Below are 21,771 nucleotides of genomic sequence, written 5' to 3'. Positions count from 1 at the left end.
GTCAGTGGTGACTGGTTAGTGGAGGCAAAGCTGGGGAACTACCATCGGAGGGCCGAGGAGCTATACGGAATCCAGCACGCCTTGGGGTACTGGTGTGAGCTTCCCGATCAGGAGCGTCCTCGGGTGACTCATCCGCCGAGGGGGTTCATCTCTGTGTACACTCATCACTTGGAGAACGGTCTCCGTTTTCCCTTGGATCCATTCCTTTCCGAGCTCCTGGTGTCGTACAACATCAGTTTGGCCCAACTTACACCCAAGTCTATGAGGAACATCATCGGATTTAGATGGGTGTGCGACTTCGTTAACTTTCCCTGCTTTGTCGCCGTTTTTCGGGATCTCCACGATCTGTCTTTCAACCATGCTTCCAAGGGTGATGGGTATGGTTGGTGGACCATCATCAACAAAAAGTCCCGAAGGAAAGGGGAGCCGAACTATATTACGGCATACCCTTAGCTTAGCTCTGACCATAAATGGAAGACGGAGTGGTTGCTTGTTCGCGTGCCGACGGATCCAAAGCACCCCAATTTTTATCGCCCTCCAAAGTGGTTTGTGACTCCTGATCCTGATATGGGGGGCGTGGCTGCTCCGGATCGGAACCATCAACACTACGTGGATCTCCTCCAGTGGTTCTTGGCTCGGGAGGATAATTATAAACTGCCGTCTAGCTGGCTCCCGAACCTTAACTACATCTTGCGGGAGGACATTCTTGCTGTCGCCGGTCTCAGCAGGATTTTTGACAAAGGTAGGTGTCTTTCGGCTGGGACCGTGATTCAGTGAGTTTGTCCTCCTCTTTTTTCCTTCGTTTTACTGAATCGTTTTGTACTTTGTTTTTGCAGAGTACGGCTTTAGCTGCCTTGATCCTGAGATTTTGGGCATATCTTTGGATCTGAAAACTATTCACGACTCGGCTCCTGATTACAAGTTCGGGAAAGAGAATCCTCGTAATCCTCGCCTGAAGGATTACATGTTGTCTCCTTCGGGTGTTGCTCGGATATCAGAAGTTCGAGCTGATCCGTGGGATTCTGCCTCCTCTCCCGAAGCTGTTCCAGTGAATGTCGTGCTTCCTGCTTTTAGGACAACTTCGGATCCGGTGAGTGTTTCTATAGGCTCGGTTTTTGTTTGTCTTTTCTTTCTCTTTGGTTGGCCGTCGGCTAACGTCTTGGTCCTGGACCATCTTTCTAGGGTCCTGGGACTCACGCTGTGCCGCGTGCCGTTCCTTCGGTTTCATCCCCGGCTCGGATAGATATCTCTTTATCTAGGAACCAGGTACTTCACCTTTTTTTCTTTATTTCCTCTTTTTTCTTCCTCTGAGTTTATTGATCCTTGGTCTCCTTTTCTTAGGATCAAAGGAAAAGGAAGGGTAGCACTCTTCTGAAGTCTTCTGCGCATCCGAAGAAGGCGAAGGTTTCTCAGTCCTCGGAGAAGGTATTTGCTCTGACTTAGGAGCTTTCTTGTAGTCCGTCTTTTCCTTTTTTGAAGCTCATCTTTGAACGCTTGTTTTGTAGGAAACGGTTTCGGAAGACATGCCTCCTCCCAAGAACCTTCTTCACTTCATGCCCTTGCCAGGGCAGAAGTTAAAGAGTGTGGTGGTTGCGGAACCGCCGCCCGTGGATCAACCGTTGGCTGAGGAAGATACCATCCCCTCTCCGCTGAAGCCGTCTACTGCTTTAGGGATCGAGATCCAGGATATCACCAAGGTGATGGAGGCGATTGAAGCCGACTTTGTTCCTGGCTCGGATGTCCCTATCGTGGCCGAGGAGAAGAAGGAATCTGTTGACGTTCCTCTCGAAAGAGAGAGAAGTCCAGATAAGGAGATGGTGGATCTCACAGGCCCCAATGTTGAGGTTCCCGAGGCTGAGAAGGATATTCCGTCTGCTGAGGAGGAGCAGCCCGAGCAGGGTCTGACGAGGAAGAGGCGCCACTCAACTTTGGGTTCTACTTCGACCTCGGCCCTGGATAGATTGATCCATGCTGACCCTTGCTCGGATGTTCCGCTGAAACGAATCCCCGAGGAAGTAAGGAAGGCGATGGCTCGGTATGCTAGGGTTCCGGTTTTGGGAGAGAATCCCATGGCTCACGTGGGATCTTTAGTGGGTCCCGAAGCTGCTCGGGAGAATCTTCTTCGGGCCAATCCGCAGTGGAGGGTTCCTGGAGCTGAAGAGAGGAACCCGGCTATGATGGCCCAGTACTACCTGAATGAGGTAAGTGTTGGATTTTCTCTTTGATTTGTGTTTTTGTGTTATCTTTTTCCTACTTTTGCTCATCTTTCCTTCGCTCCCAGGCTGTTTTCTGGTCCTCGTTCGCTTCCGAGTGCAGCTCGGTTGAGGAGAGACAACTGAGGAGATATCAGGAGGCTTACGCTCGTGATATTCCTATCTTGGACCAGAAGGCTGGGCAGCTCTTCTCCGAGCTTGTGGAAGTCAAGCAGCTGTACCTTCAGTACAGTCGCGAGGCTAGAGCTTCTGCTGAGCAGATCGGGACTGAAGTTGGAAAGCTCACCTTCCGAGTCGAAGAGGATGCTGAAAAAATAGCTTCCTTCGACAAGGAGAGGAAAGATATGGCCGCCAAGTTTGCGAGCGAACTTGAAGAAAAAGACAGACTTCTCAAGGAGATGACGTCTAAATTTGAGGCGGCTGATAAGCAGAGCAAGGATGCGAAGGCGAGGCTTTGTCAGTTTGTCAAGAATCAGGAGATGATTCAGAACCAAGCTGACAAGGTGCCTGTTCTCCAACTGAAGATCCGAGAGAAGGATGAGGCCATTCGGAAGTTGGAGCAAGAGCGAGTTGACCTCTATATTGCTGATCAGTGTAGAGAGCAGTATTGGAATGGTATTCTGGGTGCTCGGCGCATGTTTGCGAAGCACATGCCTCATTTCCCTTGGAATGAGAAAGTTCCTCTCTGAATGCGGGCCCATGATCACTTGGTGGAGTGCCAGGCTGATCGAGACGAAGCTGAAGCTGAACGCCAAGCTGCTCTTGCAGAGGCTCGGGCCCAGAAGGCGAATTCCGAAGGTGACACTACTGCTGGGGGTTCTTCGAAGGATGCTTCCCTAGGGGCTGCTCCTGAGACTCCCAAGAGTTAGGGATTCGGGCAGTCGTCTTCTTCAGAGTCGGTCGGTTCCAGTTGAGGACTTCCGAATGTGTGCTTGCCTTTCCCCCTTTTGCCTCGGCGGTGCGTTGTACTTGTTTCTTTTTGCTTTTTAGTACTTCGGTAGGCCGGTATTGTCTGTTGATGGCTGCCGATTTTAACTGTTTCATTTTGTTTTCAATTTTTGAGGGTCCTCGGGTATGCACCGAGCTGTTTGATGTATTTGTACTTCCCCCGAATATTGAATGAAAAATGAATATTTGTTACTTGGCTGCCTCTTTTCAATTTTTTTGCACTTCCGAAGTTTTAAGTCTTTGCCTTTGAATCCGTAGATTTTCGAGCTCTTCTTTTTCGCAGACTTGCTAAGAAACCCTTTGATTTTGCGAGTTCTTCAAATCCGTAGATCTGCTAAGAGACTCTTTAATTTTGCGAGTTCTTCAAATCCGTATATCTGCTAAGAGACTCTTTAATTTTGCGAGTTCTTCAAATCCGTAGATCTGCTAAGAGACTCTTTAATTTCCAGACTCTTCAAATCCGTCGATCTGCTCAGAGGTCTGAATTGTTCTTCCGATCTCTTGTGGTTCGGAAACCTGGGCAAGAGATCGCTAGTCTGCCTCTTAGTTATGACTTTGGCGATCCGTGGATCTGAGCCGAAGTTTTATAACTTGATTCGAGCGACTGTTTGTTGCGAACAAGGTTTATCTGGGTATCGCGAATCCGAGGATTCTGGATGATTCCCCGAAGTGTATGATTTGGTCATTTCTTGCATTTTATCAAGGAATGGGCAAAGTCAACCTGCTTTTAGTCTCGGATTGATCAGATCCGAGGCTGCATGTATATATAAAGGGACAATGAATTTGAAATATAGAGATAGGTTTAATGAAACACATGGTGCCAAACGGCTTTCCTCTTCTCATTAAAAAACTTACTTGGTTTACAGACAGAGATCATACAAAATATTTCTTGAGAACATCGGTATTCCAATGGTTCTTCAAGATTGTTCCATCTAACTGTTTCAGCATAAACGTGCCTGGCCTTTTTTCGGAATGGATGATGTATGGTCCTTCCCAGGTGGCTGAGAGTTTGCCATGGATCCGTCCTTTCTGAACCGAGGCGGCGTTTCTGAGTACTAGATCACCGACTTTAGGGGTCTGGCGTTGACTCTTCGATTGTAATGCTTGTTGACCCTCTGCAAATAAGCTGCGTTGAGTGTCCTCGCATCGTTCCGAGCTTCGTCTAGTAGGTCGAGAGCTTCAGACAGAAGTTGGTTGTTGCTTTCTCCTTGGAGTCCATCATACCTGTTGTATGCCTGGATCCTCAAGCTTTCTGTTCCGATTTCCACAGGGATGACAGCTTCGGATCCATATATAAGGTGGAACGGTGTTTGCCCAGTAGCTTCTTTCTCGGTGGTTCGAAGGGACCATAGCGTTCCGAGTAGCTCTTCTAACCACTTGTTTTTGTCATCCTCGACTCTTTTCTTGAGTGCGTTGAGGATGAGTTTGTTTGCAGCTTCGGCTTGCCCGTTGCTTTGTGGGTGGCAAACTGCCGAGTAAGCTAGGTGTATGCCGAACTGTTTGCACCACTTTTGTAGCGGGGTGTTGTCGAACTGTTTCCCGTGGTCGAAGACCATCAGTCTTGGTATGCCGAACCTTGTGATGATGTTCTGCCATATGAACTTGCGGACCTGAGGTTCGGTGATGGAGGAGACAGCTTCAGCTTCGATCCATTTGCTAAAATAGTCGACTCCTATAATCAACCACTTCTTCTGGTTCGTAGCTGAGGGGAAGGGACCAATGATGTCTAACCCCCACTGTGCGAATGGTAAGGGATACAGTGTTGATTGTAAGGTTTGAGCTGGTTGATGGATAGCTGGTGCGAACTTTTGGCATTTCTCGCATTTCCTTGCCATCTGCTTTGCCTCGGAAACCATAGTGGGCCACCAGTATCCGGCCCGAAGGGCTTTGTGTGCCAATGTCCTGCCTCCGATGTGGTTTCCGCATATCGCGAGGTGGATTTCTCTTAGGATATAGTCAGCGTCTGTTGGACCCACACATTTTAGCAGTGGAGCGGAGAATGATTTCCTCATGAGCTCTCCTTCGGCGTTGATGATGAACCACTTGTTGAATCTTTTCAGCTTTCTCGCCTGTAGCTTATCTTCGGGAAGTTCTCCCCTTTCTTTGTATGCAATTACTGCGTCCATCCAGCTGGGTTCGGTACGTAAACTGCATACTGTGGGGGTAGCAAATCAATGCTTCTTTCTTGGTGAACTTCCACGTGGACCGACCTGTTTAGGTCGATGAGTGTTGAGCTTGCGAGTTTTGACAGTGCGTCTCCTTGCGTGTTTTGTCCTCAGGGGATGAGAATGACTTCAAAGGATCTTAACTTTGACGTTAAGGATTTAATTTTCGCTAAGTAAGCTGTCATGCTGGGCCACTTGGCCTCATACTCCCCTCGGATCTGGTTGGCTACAAGCTGGGAATCAGTTTTGAGGCAAACATGCTCGGCCTCCAGGGATAAGCAAAGCTCTATCCCTGCGATTGCGGCCTCATATTCGGCCTCGTTGTTAGTTGCTTTGAATCCGAACTTCAATGCATACTCTATGCTTTTCCCCGTTGGGGGGATTAGTACAACTCCTGCTCCTGAGCCGTTTACTGTGGAAGATCCGTCAGTGAAGACCTCTCAAGTGCTTTTCGTATCATCCAGCATTTCCTGGTATGAGCACTCGGCCAAGAAGTCTGCCAACGCCTGTGCTTTGATGGCGGTCCTCGGCTGATATTTGATGCCGAACTCTGATAGTTCGAAGGCCCAGGCAGGTAATCTTCCTGACCTCTCTATTTTGTCGAGTACTTTCTCGAGTGGTTAGTCGGTTAGTACTGTGATCTGGTGGGAGTCGAAGTATGGCCTCAGTTTTCGTGCAGCTACCACCACTGCATATGCAACTTTCTCGATGAGCGGGTACCGAGTTTCGGCCCCTGTGCGTGTTCGACTGGTGAAGTAGATTGGCTGTTGTTTCTTCTCTTCTTCCCGAAGAAGCACTGCGCTGACGGTTCCAGGGCTGACTGCGACATATAGGTACAGGGTTTCCCCCTCCTTTGGCCTGGCTAGTGTCGGCAGTTGAGCTAGGTGGGCTCTGAGTTGCTGAAAAGCCTCTTTTTGCTCCTGCTCCCATATCAGCTCGGGGTCCACCTTCCTCGGGACCCCCTTTTTCTTGACTGGTTCTGCTTCTCCCCCGGGGAGGCTCTTTGGTTTTAGTGCTTTGAAGAAAGGGGCTCCCTTGTCCGAGGCTTTTGATATGAACCTTGTTAGTGTGGCTAACCTGCCGGTTAGCCTCTGCACGTCTCTCTTGGTCCTTGGCTCGGGTAAATCCAACGCTGCTTGGACTTTGTCCGGGTTCGCATCGATTCCTCTTTCACTCACCATGAATCCGAGGAATTTCCCCGACTTCACCCCGAAGACACATTTTTTTGGGTTCAGCTTCATGCTGTATTTCCTCAGGTTTCCGAAGGTCTCTGCCAAGTCCTTGACATGGTCTTCCTCCTTAATGCTTTTTACGATGGAGTCATCCACATAGACCTCGACGTTCCTCCCTTTCTGGTCGGCGAAGACGTGATCAACTAGCCTCTGGTATGTAGCGCCGGCATTTTTCAAGCCGAAGGGCATCATTTTGTAGTTGAACACTCCTGCGCTCGTGATGAATGTTGTCTTCGCCCTGTCGTCGGGGTGCATGAACACTTGATGGTAGCCTGAAAAGGCATCCATGAAGCTGAGCAGTGCATGGCCGCTGGTGGAGTCAACCAATTGATCTATCCTCGGCAGGGGATAGCAGTCCTTGGGGCAGGCTCGGTTCAGATCTGTGAAATCCACGCACATTCGCCAAGAGCCGTTCGCTTTCTTGACCATCACCGCGTTGGCCAACCATTTTGGGTACATGCATGGCTCGATGAATCCGGCTTCCTGCAACTTTTTCACCTCTTCGGCGATGGCTCTGTTTTTCTCCGAGGAGTAATTCCTCTTCTTTTGTTTGATTGGCCGAGCTTCAGCGTTGACGTCCAGCTTGTGACAAATCAGCTTCGGATTTATCCCTGGCATATCTGCTGCTGACCATGCAAAAATGTCTTTGTGATCCCTGAGCAGTTGGATCAAATCGATTCGGAGCCCCGAGCTTAGGCCCTTGCCTATTCGGACGCTCCTGTCTGAACCTTCTTCGAGGAAGATATCCTCCATTTCCTGATCTGGTTCGGGAGATAGGGTTTCGGGGCGGGCATCGACTTCTGCGGGAGATAAGCTGCTCGTGCTTGCTTTTCTCCTTTTTGCCTTGCTCTCCTCTCCTGGAGCATCTTTCTCCGCCTCGGAACCGTCTCCTAATTTGGGCTTTCGGACGGCGGTGTGGCAGGTTCTTCTTGCAACCTCTTGATCACCTCTAATTCGTTCGGCGAATCCTGCGTCCGAGACGTATATCATCAGCTGATGGTATGTGGAGGGGACTGCTTGCATCTTGTGAATCATGGTTCTTCCCATGATTACGTTGTATACTGAGTCGCAGTCCATTACCAAAAATTCGTCCCGAAGGGTTTTTGCTGCTTGGCCTTCGCCCACTGTGACTGGCAGGGTGATCTTTCCTCGAGGGATAGCTGCGGATCCGTTGAATCCGATCAGGGGGTAACTGACTTTCGTCAATGCTTCCTCTGACTCTTCGAGGATCAGTTGCTCGAAGCAGTTTCTGAAGATGATGTTGACGGCACTTCCTCCGTCGACCAACACTCGGTGTACGTTGTGGTTATTGAGGTCCATGGAGATGACTAGAGGATCGTCATGTTTGTACTGGACTCCGAAGCAATCATCGGCAGTGAAGGTCATGTTCGGGGGGTGTGGTTGGTTGTCTCCCACTGCGCTGAAGTTGACTCGATGGGTGAGAGCTCTTAGGTGTTTCTTGCTGGCCTGGCCAGACTTCTGTCCCCCGAACACCACTAGGATGTCATTCTTCTTGTGCCCTGTTGCTTCGTAGACCCTTTTCTTGGGTTGCTCGTGTTGTTTGCCACTTGCGGCCTTTTCTTTTTCCTCCCTTCGGTCTAACAAGTATTGTTTCAGGTAACCTCGGCGAACGAGGTCCTCAATGTTGTCTTTCAGCGAGTTGCATTCTTCGGTGTGGTGACCGAAGTCATCATGAAACTCGCACCATTTGTTCTTGTTTCTTCGAGCTGGGTTGGACTTGAGCTTCCCAGGTAGTTTCCACTTTTCATCATTTCTGTTGAGGCTAAAGATTTCTTTTCGGGGCAGAGTCAGTGGAGTGTAGTTAGCGTATTTGGGTTGAAGTTCACCCCTTCTCCCGTCTTTCTTCGGGCTCATTTCTCTAACTCCTACTTTCTCCTTCCCTTTCCTTGAGCTGCCCTCGGGCTTGCTCTGGGCATTTTTTGTGTCTCTCGGATCCGACGATCCTTTCAACCTTGCAGCAGCTTTGTTGAACTCTTCGGTTCTGATGAATGCATCAGCCATTTGGAGCACGTCGGCTATTTTGGAGGGGTTTTTCATCGAGAGCTTTTCACGGAATTTCCCTTCCTGGAGCGCGTGCTTCAAGGCGAAGATGGCCACGTCTGGCTGCAAGTTTGGTATGTTTGTTGATTCCTTCATGAATCTGGCCATGAACTCTCTTAGACTTTCGTCTCTTTCTTGTTGGATTGAGGTCAGTTCTGCTGTGGTTCGCTCGGGGCGATTGTTGCTCACGAACTGTGTGCAGAATCTCTTTTTCAGCTTCTTCCAGCTTTTGATCGATCCCTTCGGCAGCGATCTAAACCACTCTCCCGCCACTCCGGTTAGCGTGGTTGGGAAATATTTACACCAACATGCTTCGGAGTAGGGGCTCAAGAACATTTGCTGTTCGTAGGAGATGACATGATCCCTCGGATCTGTGATTCCGCTATATGTCAGGTGTGCTGGCAGCCTTACCTTCGGTATTTCTTCCATGATCAGCTCGTCCGAGAAAGGGGATGACGTGGGAGTCATGATTCTTTTACCGAGTCTAGCCCTGATGCCTTCGTTCGCCGAGGTTCTGTGATTAGAACATTCGGGCGTACGATGGGGGCTAGGGGTTCGATCATGCCTCCTGTCTCTTCTTCTTTCTCGGCTACTGACCTCGGGTCGTTCGCCAGATCTGCTTGATTCGCCTACCCCGAGTCTCGTATGGATCGAGGGTCTTAACCTTGAGTGGACCGAGGGCCTCAACCTGCTGAGCACCGAGCTTCGGATCCGAGTGTTATGAGTAGTCGATTCGCTTTGGAGAGCTGTTGGAGTAGGCGATGGTCTTGCAAACCAATCTGGTTGTTGTTGTGCCCTTTTTTGGGTGTCCCACGTGCTTTCCATCCATCTCGACGTCAGGTGTGTTCCTGTCAAGGGAAGGAGCTCTCGTTCGGGTCTGGACACCTCTACACTGGGCGGCTCGTTCAGCCTTCGCCTGGTCCTCCTCTCTTCTCTGCGGTCTTTTGCCAATCCTTGCTGCTTCTCATTGAAGAGGAAGTTTTGCATGATGGTCATGGCCGCAGTGAGCTCTTCCCTAGTTGGAATCGGAGGTCCTGCGTTTGTGGCGGTCGTAGCTCTGCTTGGCTGTGACCTCGCCACCGATTGAGGGTGCTCCTCTTCGTCAGATTCCGAATCTGACCGCACTATCATATCGTCATCATTGTTGTTGATAACATCATTAACCATTTTGCAGAAAGAGGTGGTTAATGTCTTTCAAAGGCTTTGAAGTGTTCTTCCCCACAGACGGCGCCAAATTGTTCCGGTGTTGTAAAGATGGAAACAATGGGCTTCGAATGAAGGCCCTTTCGTATGTGTTGAAGATCTTGCTTGCTTGAATGAGTCGAGTCCGAATTCACCTGCACAAGAGCAAAGTCACTAGCCTCGGGGGTGTTTCCGAGGAAAGCCCCTCCGATGCCTAAGTAAGAACGATGCTCGGATTCTAGAGAGAAGTTCTCTAGAAGAGTAGTCTTAAGGCGATAAATTGGACGTACCTTGAGGTGTGAGCCTTGGTGGTCTATTTATAGTGTTTGCATAATAAATGCCCATAGGTCATTTATTGCTATTGGGTCTTGGGCCTTAATGGATGGCTGAATAGCCATGGTGGTAGGTTTGATGCTGTTGTTTAGAGCTATTGGGATTTGGACTTAATGGCCCAATTGAATATCAATTGGGAGCCCAAACACCTATATATACCTTCCTTGCCATCCCTTCCTACCAACTGCCCCCTCCCTACGCACCCTCCGCCCATTTGAAGGGATCAAGGGAGGTTCGAACATGGGGTGAGACGACTAGCTATAACGCGTGCCAGTTAGGGAGCGGGAAGAGAGTATCATAGGATTGAATCAACTAGGCAAATAATGTGCCTATCTTCATCAAGAGTGAGATAGGATATGTTCTAGAACGTGGCAAGAGTCAAGGGAAAAGACACTGGAATGATGATGTTGGAGAGGTAAAAAGAGATTTTGAAATATGTATGGTTTGTTAGTCATTTGGTTTCCTAGTTTAATTGTCTCTTTTATTATTGTAATCTCCACATAATGAACTGTCTCTTTTATTATTGCTAGGAGCTCGTCATGACACGCTGCCTTTAGGCGATGTGTGACCTACGAAATTAACACAATGAGCTGCCTCAAGAGATTTAAAGAAAAGTTTATCTAATGCTCAAGTTAGTCTCCTACGTGAATAGAGAGGGAGAGTTTGTTTATCAATAATTTGATACCTACAAAAATGAGAGAAATATTTAGTATTATTAAAAAACGTTTAAAATACTAAATGAGAGAACTATGCCTCATGGGTTTTCAAGAAAAGTATATCCTAAACATTTGAACTTGGTTAGTTTGTTAATGATTTGGTTTCCTAGTTTAATTGTCTCTTTTATTATTGTAATGTCCTTACAATCAGTTGTCTCTTTTATTATGATTAGGAGGTCATCCTAGTGGGGGCATGACACACTATCTTTTGGCGATGTGCCACCTACAAAATTAACATAACGAGTTACCTCACGGGTTTTCAAGAAAAGTCTATCCGATGCTCAAGCCAGGCTCTTATGTGATTAGGGAGAGAGAATTTGTTTATCAATAATTCAAATACCTGAAAAAATCAAAGAACTATTTAGTATTTAACAAAAATGTGTGACAAGATTGTTGATAAATATTTGTAATAGTTAGGTTGTGAAATCTGCCTTAGAACTTAAAAGGTTTGAGCTTGACCCACAGAATTATAGAAAAACTCATATACTCCTTCCGTCCCTGAATACTCGCCCCGCTTTTCTTATAAAACCATCCCTTAATAATTGCCCCGTTTCTATAAATGACATACTTTTACTAATATTATATTATTTCTCCTACTTCATCAAGAACCCACTTATATTCCTACTCCAAACTTTTAGGTAAGGCGGTCTTACAGGATAGACAGCCTTGATGGCAATCAAGCTGCCACGTGGTTAGTGACATCAGCTTAAAAAATCAAAAATAAATACTCCTTTTATTCTCACGCATTTTCTCTCTCTTCCTCATTTCATCATATTGGAGGTAGGGTTTTTTCTCCCCCCTCCCTCCTCCCATCACATTTTCGATTTAGTTACAATTTTATGGGGTTTAGTTACAATTTTATGGGTTTTAGTTACAATTTTATGAGTTTTAGTATATATTTTTAACTAATAAGTCAAGAAATGTAACTAATTAGTTAAGCAATATAACCAATTAGTTAAGCAATATAACCAATTAGTTAAGCACGGGAATCAATTAGTGAAGCATGGGAACCAATTAGTGAAACACCGGAACCAGTTAGTTATACACTAGAACTAATTAGTTAACCACTGAAATCAATTAGTTAAGTTTGAAAATCAATTAGTTAAGCAACAAAATCAATTAATTATGCAACGGAACCAATTGGTTAAGCGGTGAACCAATTAGTTAAGCAATGAAACCAATTAGTTAAGCATTGGAACTAATTAGTTAAGATTTTATGAGTTTTAGTTATTAATAATTTTGTTTAAAAATAATAACTATTCGAGTCATAAGTTTAACTATTTGTCTTTATATAATTTTCGAAGAAAAAAAATGTCGAATAATTTTTAAGCCTTATATTGAATTAGTTAAGCTTGGAATCCAATTAGTGAAGCCAGAAGTCCAATTAGTTAAGCTAAAAGTCCAATTAGTTAAGGCCGGGAAAAAAAATTGAAAAAAAAATTGAAAAACGATGACGTCAGCATGACGTTAGCGCGCGCCACGAGGCTGCCAACAAAGCGGTCTTTCCTGTGAGGCGGTCTCACACAAAAGCTTATCTATTCCTACCTTCTAAAAACATTAAAAAATTCAACAGGACTCACACCTCAAAAAAGTTTGACATTTTTCCCACTAACTATATTAAAAAAACATACCCTACTATCAACTACCACTTACTAAATTAATAAGTCAATTAAATTAACTAAAATTTTGTGCCGATCAAACCAGGGTGAGTGTTAAGGGACGGAGGGAGTATGAGTTATCATCGAGGGTATTTATCAATTTTCCATTGGAGGGCATTTTGATAATCTAATTGGTTGGAATTTGGAAGTAGATCCCACCTAGCTAGGGGCCCAACAACTCAACTCTTATTCTCTTATACCTTCGCTTCATCTCAACTCCATTACCATGGTCCATTATATCATGACGTATTTTTTAATTACTTTGTATAATTTATTATGGATCATAACTTTTTCTCTTCTTTTGTTTTTCCCGTTTGAAATGTCTTAATGAAAATGATAAAGGTCGTAACATGCGACTTATAAGCCGTATCACAAACATGACATGATATGCTTATATGTCATGATTTAAATTGGAAATCAAAATATTTAACTTATATAACCTATTATACATGTTTCAAAAAAAGGTAGGAGAATCTTAAAATACTAATTTGTTTCCTTATTTATATCAATTACCTTATTTACATATTTTCATAGTAAAAATATTGTATTCATAGTAAAAAATATTACGATGACGCATATCCTACGTAGGATTTATATGTACCAATTAAACTCCGACACATAAAATTGCGACAACACTTAGTTAATAAAATTGTTTAATTAATTTCCGAAACAGCCTCCCAAAGTTTCAATAGTTCAATTTTGTTGTTTGATAAACCTACTCTAAAGAGAAGAAGAACTACACATTTATTGTAGTGGAAACTAGAAAGTGTAACCAATGGGGAAAAAAAGCAGAAATAGAGGTTCGAGATGTGCTTTCTTGTACTTGGTACTTGCCAATTAAAAAGGGTAAAACTGTAAAATGAAAGAGACAAAAAAACCGGAGCTTATACTTGAGATGGGCTTCCTTGTACTTTCCAGTCGTGCGTAAGCATAACCGTAAATGAATAAATAAAAGTAAATGCATTCCGCCACCGGTTGTTGGAGTTACAGTCTCACAGCTTCATCACCCACATTAACAGCGCCTGGAACAGAGAGAGGAAAAGAAAGAATCTTGGCATCTTCATCCCCTTTCTTCTTCGTCTTCTGGTTCGCTTTCTATTCAAGCTTATTTTTTGTTTCTTTATTCACTCACGAGTCACAATGTATGTTATTCAACTGACCACCTTCAAATTTGTGAATGATTCTGCTTCCTTGATTACTGTAAAACTTTGATTTTCTCAATTTCAATTTCCATGTCCCAAGAATTTCTTACTTTTAATATGCATTTTATTTGAAATTATAACCTAGTTTAATTGAAATTGTAGGTTGATCATAGTGATTCATCAATCAAATTACCGGTTAAAAAGGGGAAGGGGGTTTTTGCATGATTATTTTTGTTAATTTCAATTAGCCATCTGTTCATACTGAATTGTAATTTAATTAATGTTCTCCCTATTGATAGTAATTAGATTAATGTTCCCTCAATTGGCTATATATTGTTTGGTTTGTTGGAGTGAGTAGTATGTTTTGAATTTGGTTGGAAGTAGGTCAGTAGTTTCAATGTTCATTGTCAAGTGTAACTAGAAAACAGAGAGATTAGTTAATTGGTATAACTGTAATTGATCTTTCACTAACTGAACTATGAAGAGTGACTGTCTGATGCTGGTTTTGCTATTTTGTAGAATTCATTATATGTGTTGTGGAAGGTTAAGAATCATTAGGTTACAAGTTACAACATATTCTTGCATTGGCTTTAGACAATTTTGTCGCGGTACCCACCCAGGGAATATGTCAAGCCTATGCTATTGACAATCATCAAACTTGTAATGGTTTTGTATTTCGAAGGATAATGCCCAAGTGTCCCTTGTTCATTCCAAGTATTTGAATTTGTGTCTTACATAAGTGATGCTTTTCAAGAGTAATTGAATCTCTAGCAATGGACTATCACTTATCAATCTGACTATCTGTCTGTCTCTTTCTGTGACAACAGACAAGTCCAGTACTCCAGTATGCCTCTGCTAGCAGGAGAACATATCAAATTAGACCGTTTGTACTTGTACTGGTGTTTAGGTACTTATGGGTCTTTCATTCATTTTTATGTAGGTATTGCGTCATTTTCATAGCCAATTTGCTCAACTTCTTTAAGCTTGTAAGACATTGCATCTGATGGATATTTTAGATGATCATCATAGTGATGAAATTGATCCAAATGTGAAAGGCTATGAGTCAGCTGGTACTGGAACCACAAAAAGAAAGGAGTTACATGGGACAATACGTCTAGATGCCTTATCTGGTACTTGGAGAGATAACCCTCATGGTGCTGTATTCCATGTTTACAAGATTGATTTCTCCTGTGATATTGAGTCATACCCTGGATTTGTACTCTTGACCGAGTCAAAGCTAGATGATGATGTAGCGAATGCTAAAGTAGATCTGTATTTACTCGACAAGACGGCAAAATCATCAGTTATCCCATGTGGAGAAGTACATTTGGGGTCAGACCAAATAAAGCGGGCAATGCGATTTCATGAACTTCTTTTCAATGGGTTATATGGAAAACTGTTTCAAGGATCCAAAGCAAGTGGGGTAAATAGAGAGTTTCTTCTCCAGAGAGACAATAATCTTCTATGGAGCACTTCATTCATATACTTGATCTTACCACTTGAGCCGCCAAACATGGTAGATCACGATTCCTGGAGAATCAACTGGAAGGGGATCGACTCCTGTGTCTCTGTGGTAGAATTTATGAGGAATTCTGCATGGTTGAGTGCTGAGCAATCTGGAGCTAAGTATAGGAGTTCAATTGGTGACTCTTCTGTAGCAGATTGCACTGCTGAGGGTACTATACATTTGGCAAATCATTCATTGTCTATTGAAAAGTTAGAGGAAACTGTGGTTATGTCCATTCACACTGGAAGGATATATTATGTTAGAGAAGTCTTGGTCAATACCTCTGCTGAGAGTCCTTTTGATTCTAATGTTAATGGGGCACCATCAAAGTATTCTAGTTTTGCTGATTACTTCAAAAAAAAGTATGGAATTGTTCTGTTCTACCCTGAGCAGCCGTTGTTACTGTTGAAGCAGACTCATAATCCATTCAATCTTCTCTCAGATAGTGAGGCTAGTGAGTTGCGTCGAAAAATGCTGTCAAGCGGCGATCTGGTTGATGCAAAACGAAATAATCATGTTAATATGCCACCAGAGCTCTTAGTCCGTATTGATATCAAACTATCAGCTTTAAGGGCATTGTATTTAATACCTTCATTGATTCACAGGTTGGAGTCTATTATGTTAGCCTGCCAGCTAAGGAAAGAGATTTCCTATAAGTTTCCTATGCCAAGCTCACTGATTTTGGAAGCACTTACGACTCTAAGGTGTTGTGAAGATTTTTCTTCGGAACGTTTAGAGTTGCTTGGTGATTCAGTACTCAAGTATGCAGTGAGCTGCCATGTTTTTCTTAAATATCCCCAGAAACATGAAGGAAAGTTATCTGGTCAGCGCCAAAGTATTATTTGCAATGCTAACTTGCATAAACTGGGAACTAATTGTAAGCTACAGGAGTACATACGTGATAGTGCATTTGAGCCTCGTCGTTGGGTTGCCCCTGGGCAGCTTTCAGTTCATCCTGTTCCTTGTTCACATAGTGTTGACACATCTGAAGTGCCTTTGGAGAGCACATATCATACTTTTGATGAGACTGTCATACTTGGAAAGAGCTGTGACAGGGGACATCGGTGGTTGGTTTCTAAAAGCATAGCTGATTGTGTAGAGGCAGTTATTGGAGCATACTATGTTGGTGGGGGATTTGTGGCTGCTCTTCATACAATGAAGTGGCTAGGAATTGAAGCTGAACTGGGGCCCTGTTATGTGGATAAAGCTATCAATCTGGCATCTGACCGATCTTGCGCCTTAAAAATTGATCAGGTTACGGCCTTGGAATCTAAACTTGGGTATGAATTTTCTACCAAGGGACTGTTACTCGAAGCTATAACTCATTTAACAGAACAAGAAACGGGGGTGGGGGTGGACTACAGCTATGAGAGGCTGGAGTTTCTGGGGGATGCTGTGCTGGATGTGCTGATAACATGGCATCTTTATCAGAACCACACGGATATTGATCCAGGAGAGTTAACTGACCTACGTTCAGCTTCTGTCAACAACGAAAATTTTGCTCAAGTCTCTGTTAGAAGAGACCTGTATCAACATCTTCAGCTTTGTTCCGAGTCAATCTCGAAACAAATAACAGACTACGTTACGCTGGTAACTGATGCAGAAGATTCTAAATCGCTGCAGGGAAGACAATGCCCCAAGGTTCTTGGTGATCTTTTTGAGAGTATTGCCGGTGCAATACTAATCGATACCAAGCTTAATGTCGAAGAAGTTTGGAGAATATTTTTACCATTATTATCTCCCATTGTAACCCCTGATAATCTTGAGTTGCCTCCCTTCCGTGAACTTAATGAACTGTGCGATTGCCTTGGATATTTCTTTAAAGAACACTGTATTAATGTCAAAGATGTGGTGTTTGTTGAATTGAGATTACAACTGGAAGACATTCTATTAATTGGAGAAGGTATTGGTAAAACCAAAAAAGCTGCCAAGGGACAAGCTGCTCTTTATTTGTTAAAGGGTCTAGAGAGCAGAGGAATGTCATATGATAGATGCGTTTTGAAGAGGAAAAAACAGGAATCTCATGATGTCAGTTCAGGTTTGGTTGATATGAAGTTTAGTGTCATAAAAGACAAACCTCGCAAGAAGCAAAAGGTCTCCCAGTTGCCTTGTGGAGATAATGGAGCTTCAGATGCTTCAATTCCTGTTATTGCAGCTGTTAAGGCAGAGAAAGGAGGACCAAGAAGCTCATTATATGAACTATGTAAAAGATTGCAGTGGCCAATGCCTAGCTTTGAAACTACTGAAGAGAAGTCCAGATCGCCTATGGAATTTGGCCAAGGTTCAGATAAAAGGACTGGGTTCAATAGTTTCACATCCAAAATTTCCTTGCTCATACCTGATTCTGGTGTTATGGAGGCCACAGGAGAGCAACGAGCTGATAAGAAAAATTCCCAAGATTCGGCAGCATTGCACCTGCTCTATCAGCTGGAAAAGCAGGGAAAAGTTGTTATCAACTGCTAATGGCAAGCTAGTACTTCCTTTAGGCTTTGATTGTCTACAACAAGCTATTTAAGGAAGTCCAGAATCACTAAGAAGGATAAATTTCCCTGTTAGAAATAATGAATAAATTATGGCCCTGTACATTATGGATTTATGTTCTAACATTGTTGTAATTGTGAACTCCTTTGTTGCCTTGTCTCGCCTAATCATTGGCGTTAGAAGATGTGATAATTCCTGATATAATATCTTTCTGTAATTTATGTCCCTTATTCGTTTCTAAATTTGGTTTCTTTAAGCATCTCCTATGATTAAATGCACTGACTATTACCAGAAAACCCAGGGAGTGTTTTGTGGTCCTTTTTACTTAAGACTGTGTTTGGTTGTGATAAAGATCCCCTAATGAAATTCTAATGTAGAAGTATATGATTGCAGGGTTGCAGCAGGTCAGGTCATCATGGGTATAGCTCTTGATTAACAGGACTTTATTCTTCGTGCTCAAGTGCTGAAGTTGTATAAACAAGTGTTGAGGGAAGCTAGACGAGCCCCTAGTCATTCTAGAGGTCTGTCTCTCTCTCTCTCTATGGTTATATTGTAAAAAAAGTTTAACATATGATTATTTCAGGAACTTTTTTTAGCCACGATGAATCTAATACTCCCTCCGTCCCAAAATTAAAGTCTCGTTTGACCAAAAATACGGTTTTTAAGAAAAATGGAATATAGTACATGAAAAAGTGGAATAAAGTACAAATGATGATTGAGTTGCATAGAAAAATAGAATAAAGTACATGTGAAAAAGAATAAAGTACATGTGAAAGAATATAAAGTACATAGAAAAATGGAATATAGTACATTGGTGGGGTTTTCAATGCATTTTTAATTAATATAGTACATGAGAAAGTGGAGACCTTAATAGTCAAAATTAGAAACAGGACTATAATTTTGGGACGCCCGATTTGGAAAACAGGACAATAATTTTGGGACGGAGGGAGTATGTTATTTTCCCATTATAACTCGATACGGAGTTCAAATTTAACTATCTGTGGGATAAAAGCAAATACTAGTTAAAATACTGACCACCAAAGTTAATACTTTGTTATGACCTGAAACTGCGTAAGTTTTCTGTTAAAAAAACAATTATTTGTATGCTGGGAAAAGAATTGAAATTTAACCCTTTTGTTGGTGACAGTATACCTATACCAAAGGTATTTCATTGTCATAACAGTTATACAATCATCTTTGTCATAACAAAATTATATAGCCATCCTTGTCATAATAGTTTACGTCCCATGCTCATTCAACATTTAATTTGAATAGATAGGGATATGATGTGAAAAAACCTAGGCGTGACTCATCCATGATATTGCAGTTATTTGTAATAAGCCTTGACTCATCCATAGTACTGAAGTGTATGTGAAAATCACTCCAAGAGCCTTAGAATATGTTCACGGCTGATCATAAATGCGGTAGTAACACATTTGCAGCAAACAGATGCTTTGTGTTTTAAGGATTCCTGATGTGCTTTTTATTTTCTTTGATCAATGGATCTCACTTCACATAAAACCATGTACGTCGTTACCTGGTAAATTTTCTGAAGGAGGTTTTGGTTGTCCTTGCAATTTGCAGTTGAATTGCAGCAAACAGATAGGGTAGAATCGGGATTGTCAGGACAAGCAGAAAATTCGTTTCCTGCTGGTGAAGGGAAAGAAAGAGTACAACGCTTAGATGAAATGCTGGCTGATCTATGTTCCACTACTTGGAGGAGCTCAGACATGATTTGTTGACTGTCGTAATCTTTTTCTAAACAAGGATATGTTTGTGGAGTACGTTGCAAGATACGAAGTAAGTTTTTAACAGTATGCTGTTGCAATCGTTCTAATGTTCTATATTACTCATTTACTCCATTCGGTCACAATGATAATGTTTTATCTATTTTTTTGTTTTAAAAAAACGAAAATTCTCTAATATAGGTTTTTTTTTTCCTAAAAAAAATATTTGTACTCTCAAAAATTTATCTTAGGAGACAATTGATCAAACGGAACGGCATAATTGAGAGACATGAAGATTTTAATGAATGGGCTTTTATATTTGTACTAGGTTGTTAGTTGTAGAAGATATACAGTCTCAGTTTCAAGTAAAATATGTAAACTATACGAAGAACTCCCTCCTTCTCTCTTTTTGTTCTTCCTGTTTGGAATCTTTTTGTGAGACAAAAAAGTCAAAACAGGAAGAACACTTGGGCAGTAAAATTATGGAAATCTATAGACAAGTAAATCAAAAGAAATGTTTGGAATCTCTAAATTTTAATTTGTTTGGCTAATTATTGTGGAAAACTATGGGAAATGGAATGTTACACTTTTTTTTCTTGTTTAATTTTGTTTTCAGTTTTCCATCACTTTGTAGGGGAAAAGTGTGGAAATTAAAACAGGCAAAACATAACTAGTTGATTTCCACATATTCCATTTTCTTCGCTTTTCCATTTGAATTACCAAATAACCTATTTATGCTATTGTTTTATTTAGTTTATTAATTATCATCATTAAGAAAAAGAAAACCAGAATCTAACCTACACAGCAGCAACTACTATGACTTCGGTCATGGTGTTTTCCATCTTTTCGGATAAGCGTAAAAGATGAACAAACCAATTGGTTGATTACCCAAAGAAAACGTAGCACATACTTTCCGAATAGCATAAAAGAAAATCTAATAAAAGTTGTTAGAACAAACCTTTAAGATCTCTGTGTAAGTGGATTTGGAGAAGAAGTCAGCCATGTTGGGAGCAGGTTTAACATCAAAACTTGCTTTTGGGGCAGTAAAAAGAATGTAGTATATATAATTAGTTTGTAGAATGAATGTAGTTAAATACAGCCGATCAGGTCTTTGTGGTTGAGATGTGTTGCAGGGAGGACATGAAGATGAGCTACAAATTTCCGTCAGATTTGTCATTGCGAAGAATCATGCCAACAACTCCAACAAGTTTTGCTTGATCGCCCTTGTCCAATCTAAGGTTGTCTCCCCTAAGACAAGCTATGATCTTTCCTAGTTTTGCAAAGGATGCTGCATGTACAACATACAACATAACAGGTATTCATTATTCAGATACATTAGCAGGTCTTGCATCAGCTGCAGATATCAGTGGATATAGTTTATCTTCTCGTAGTGTATTTAATAGGCTTGTACCCTACCAAATGCCGGAATTAGATTTTTTTTTTTAGCAGGGTTCAGAGTAAGCCTTACTGAGTTGTAATATCACGTCTATTATACGCAGTATGTTGATGAAAAAGATGGAAATTTTTTATGTCCGTTTTCAAGTTGAACAAATGATTGAAACTCTCCATCTATAATACTTCCACCAACTGTAAGAATCCAAGTGGGCATCGAAAAGGCTACATATACCCTAAGGTATGATATCCTTGACTGTGATTGGTCTAAAATTTTAAATTTCATGTAGGGTTACTAGTTTAGATTTAAATTTTAATCCCATGTGGGGTTGTTTATGTGAAAACAACCAATCGGGTCATCGGTCGGTTACCGGTCGGGTATAATCGGTTCGGGTATAACCGGATAATGTAGTTGTGCGCTTATGCGGATTGAATGCGTGAATTTTATTTTTCGTGTCACTTTGGTTTTTGTTAGAAATCGGTTGGATCGGGTCACTTTTTGACAGCCCTACCGCCGACCATAGCACAGACCGTGCAGCTTCCAAGTCCGTGCGGACAGAAGCAAAAGAAAAGATCTTGGCACGGACCATGCAACCTTGGAGCGGACTGTGCCCCGGCGGCTACTCCACTTCTTCGGCACATGTCCCCCTAGTATAATAGAATGTTATCCTAAATCCCACATGTGTGGAGTATGTTGTAGTGTAGTTTCTCTGATTTTTATGAATTTCCTAGGCTCCACACTCTCACAACTTTATTGCTTTTTTAATTTAAATCTTTAATTTGCTTTATTGTTCTTTTGAATTCTGCACCTTAGGAGCAAGATTTCCTCTTTCAATTCGAATCTATTATTATTTCTTAGCTTAATCTTGTTATTGCTTCTATTTACAGGTTTCTTTACAATTTCTGAGTTTTTATTTCATAATTTGTGATTAAGTTCGACCATTTTTTAGGTTGAGTTTGTTTACCCGAAATAGAAAGTCATGTTTCTGGTATGGTTGCTTAGATATTCTAGGT

At 42.4% G+C, this 21,771-nt stretch overlaps 1 protein-coding gene across 6 annotated transcripts; it reads left to right on the top strand.

Annotated features, from left to right (window-relative positions):
- The first annotated feature begins 13,361 nt into the window (after positions 1 to 13,361).
- Positions 13,362 to 21,545, top strand: LOC110791886 (endoribonuclease Dicer homolog 3). Of its 6 annotated transcripts, none has more exons than XR_008920545.1 (6): positions 13,362 to 13,594; positions 14,478 to 14,557; positions 18,032 to 18,159; positions 19,223 to 19,438; positions 20,499 to 20,680; positions 20,865 to 21,545. XR_008920545.1 is itself a non-coding variant. In XM_021996657.2 (2 exons), the coding sequence occupies exon 2, from the start codon at positions 14,654 to 14,656 to the stop codon at positions 17,618 to 17,620; it is 2,967 nt and encodes a 988-aa protein (XP_021852349.2). In that variant the 5' UTR covers positions 13,420 to 13,594; positions 14,591 to 14,653; the 3' UTR covers positions 17,621 to 17,880. The 6 variants fall into 6 exon arrangements, 2 of the variants coding, with proteins under 2 accessions (XP_021852349.2, XP_056683959.1); XR_008920544.1 differs by lacking the exon at positions 14,478 to 14,557 and having other exon boundaries at positions 13,363 to 13,594; positions 20,865 to 20,998; positions 21,233 to 21,545; XR_008920546.1 differs by lacking the exon at positions 14,478 to 14,557 and having other exon boundaries at positions 20,488 to 20,680.
- The last annotated feature ends 226 nt before the right edge of the window (positions 21,546 to 21,771 follow it).

This window comes from Spinacia oleracea, chromosome 5 (assembly GCF_020520425.1).
Source record: "Spinacia oleracea cultivar Varoflay chromosome 5, BTI_SOV_V1, whole genome shotgun sequence".
Taxonomy (NCBI): Eukaryota; Viridiplantae; Streptophyta; class Magnoliopsida; order Caryophyllales; family Amaranthaceae; genus Spinacia; species Spinacia oleracea.
The sequence above is the reverse complement of the archived record's forward strand: the minus strand, read 5'-3'. Positions and strand labels throughout refer to the sequence as shown.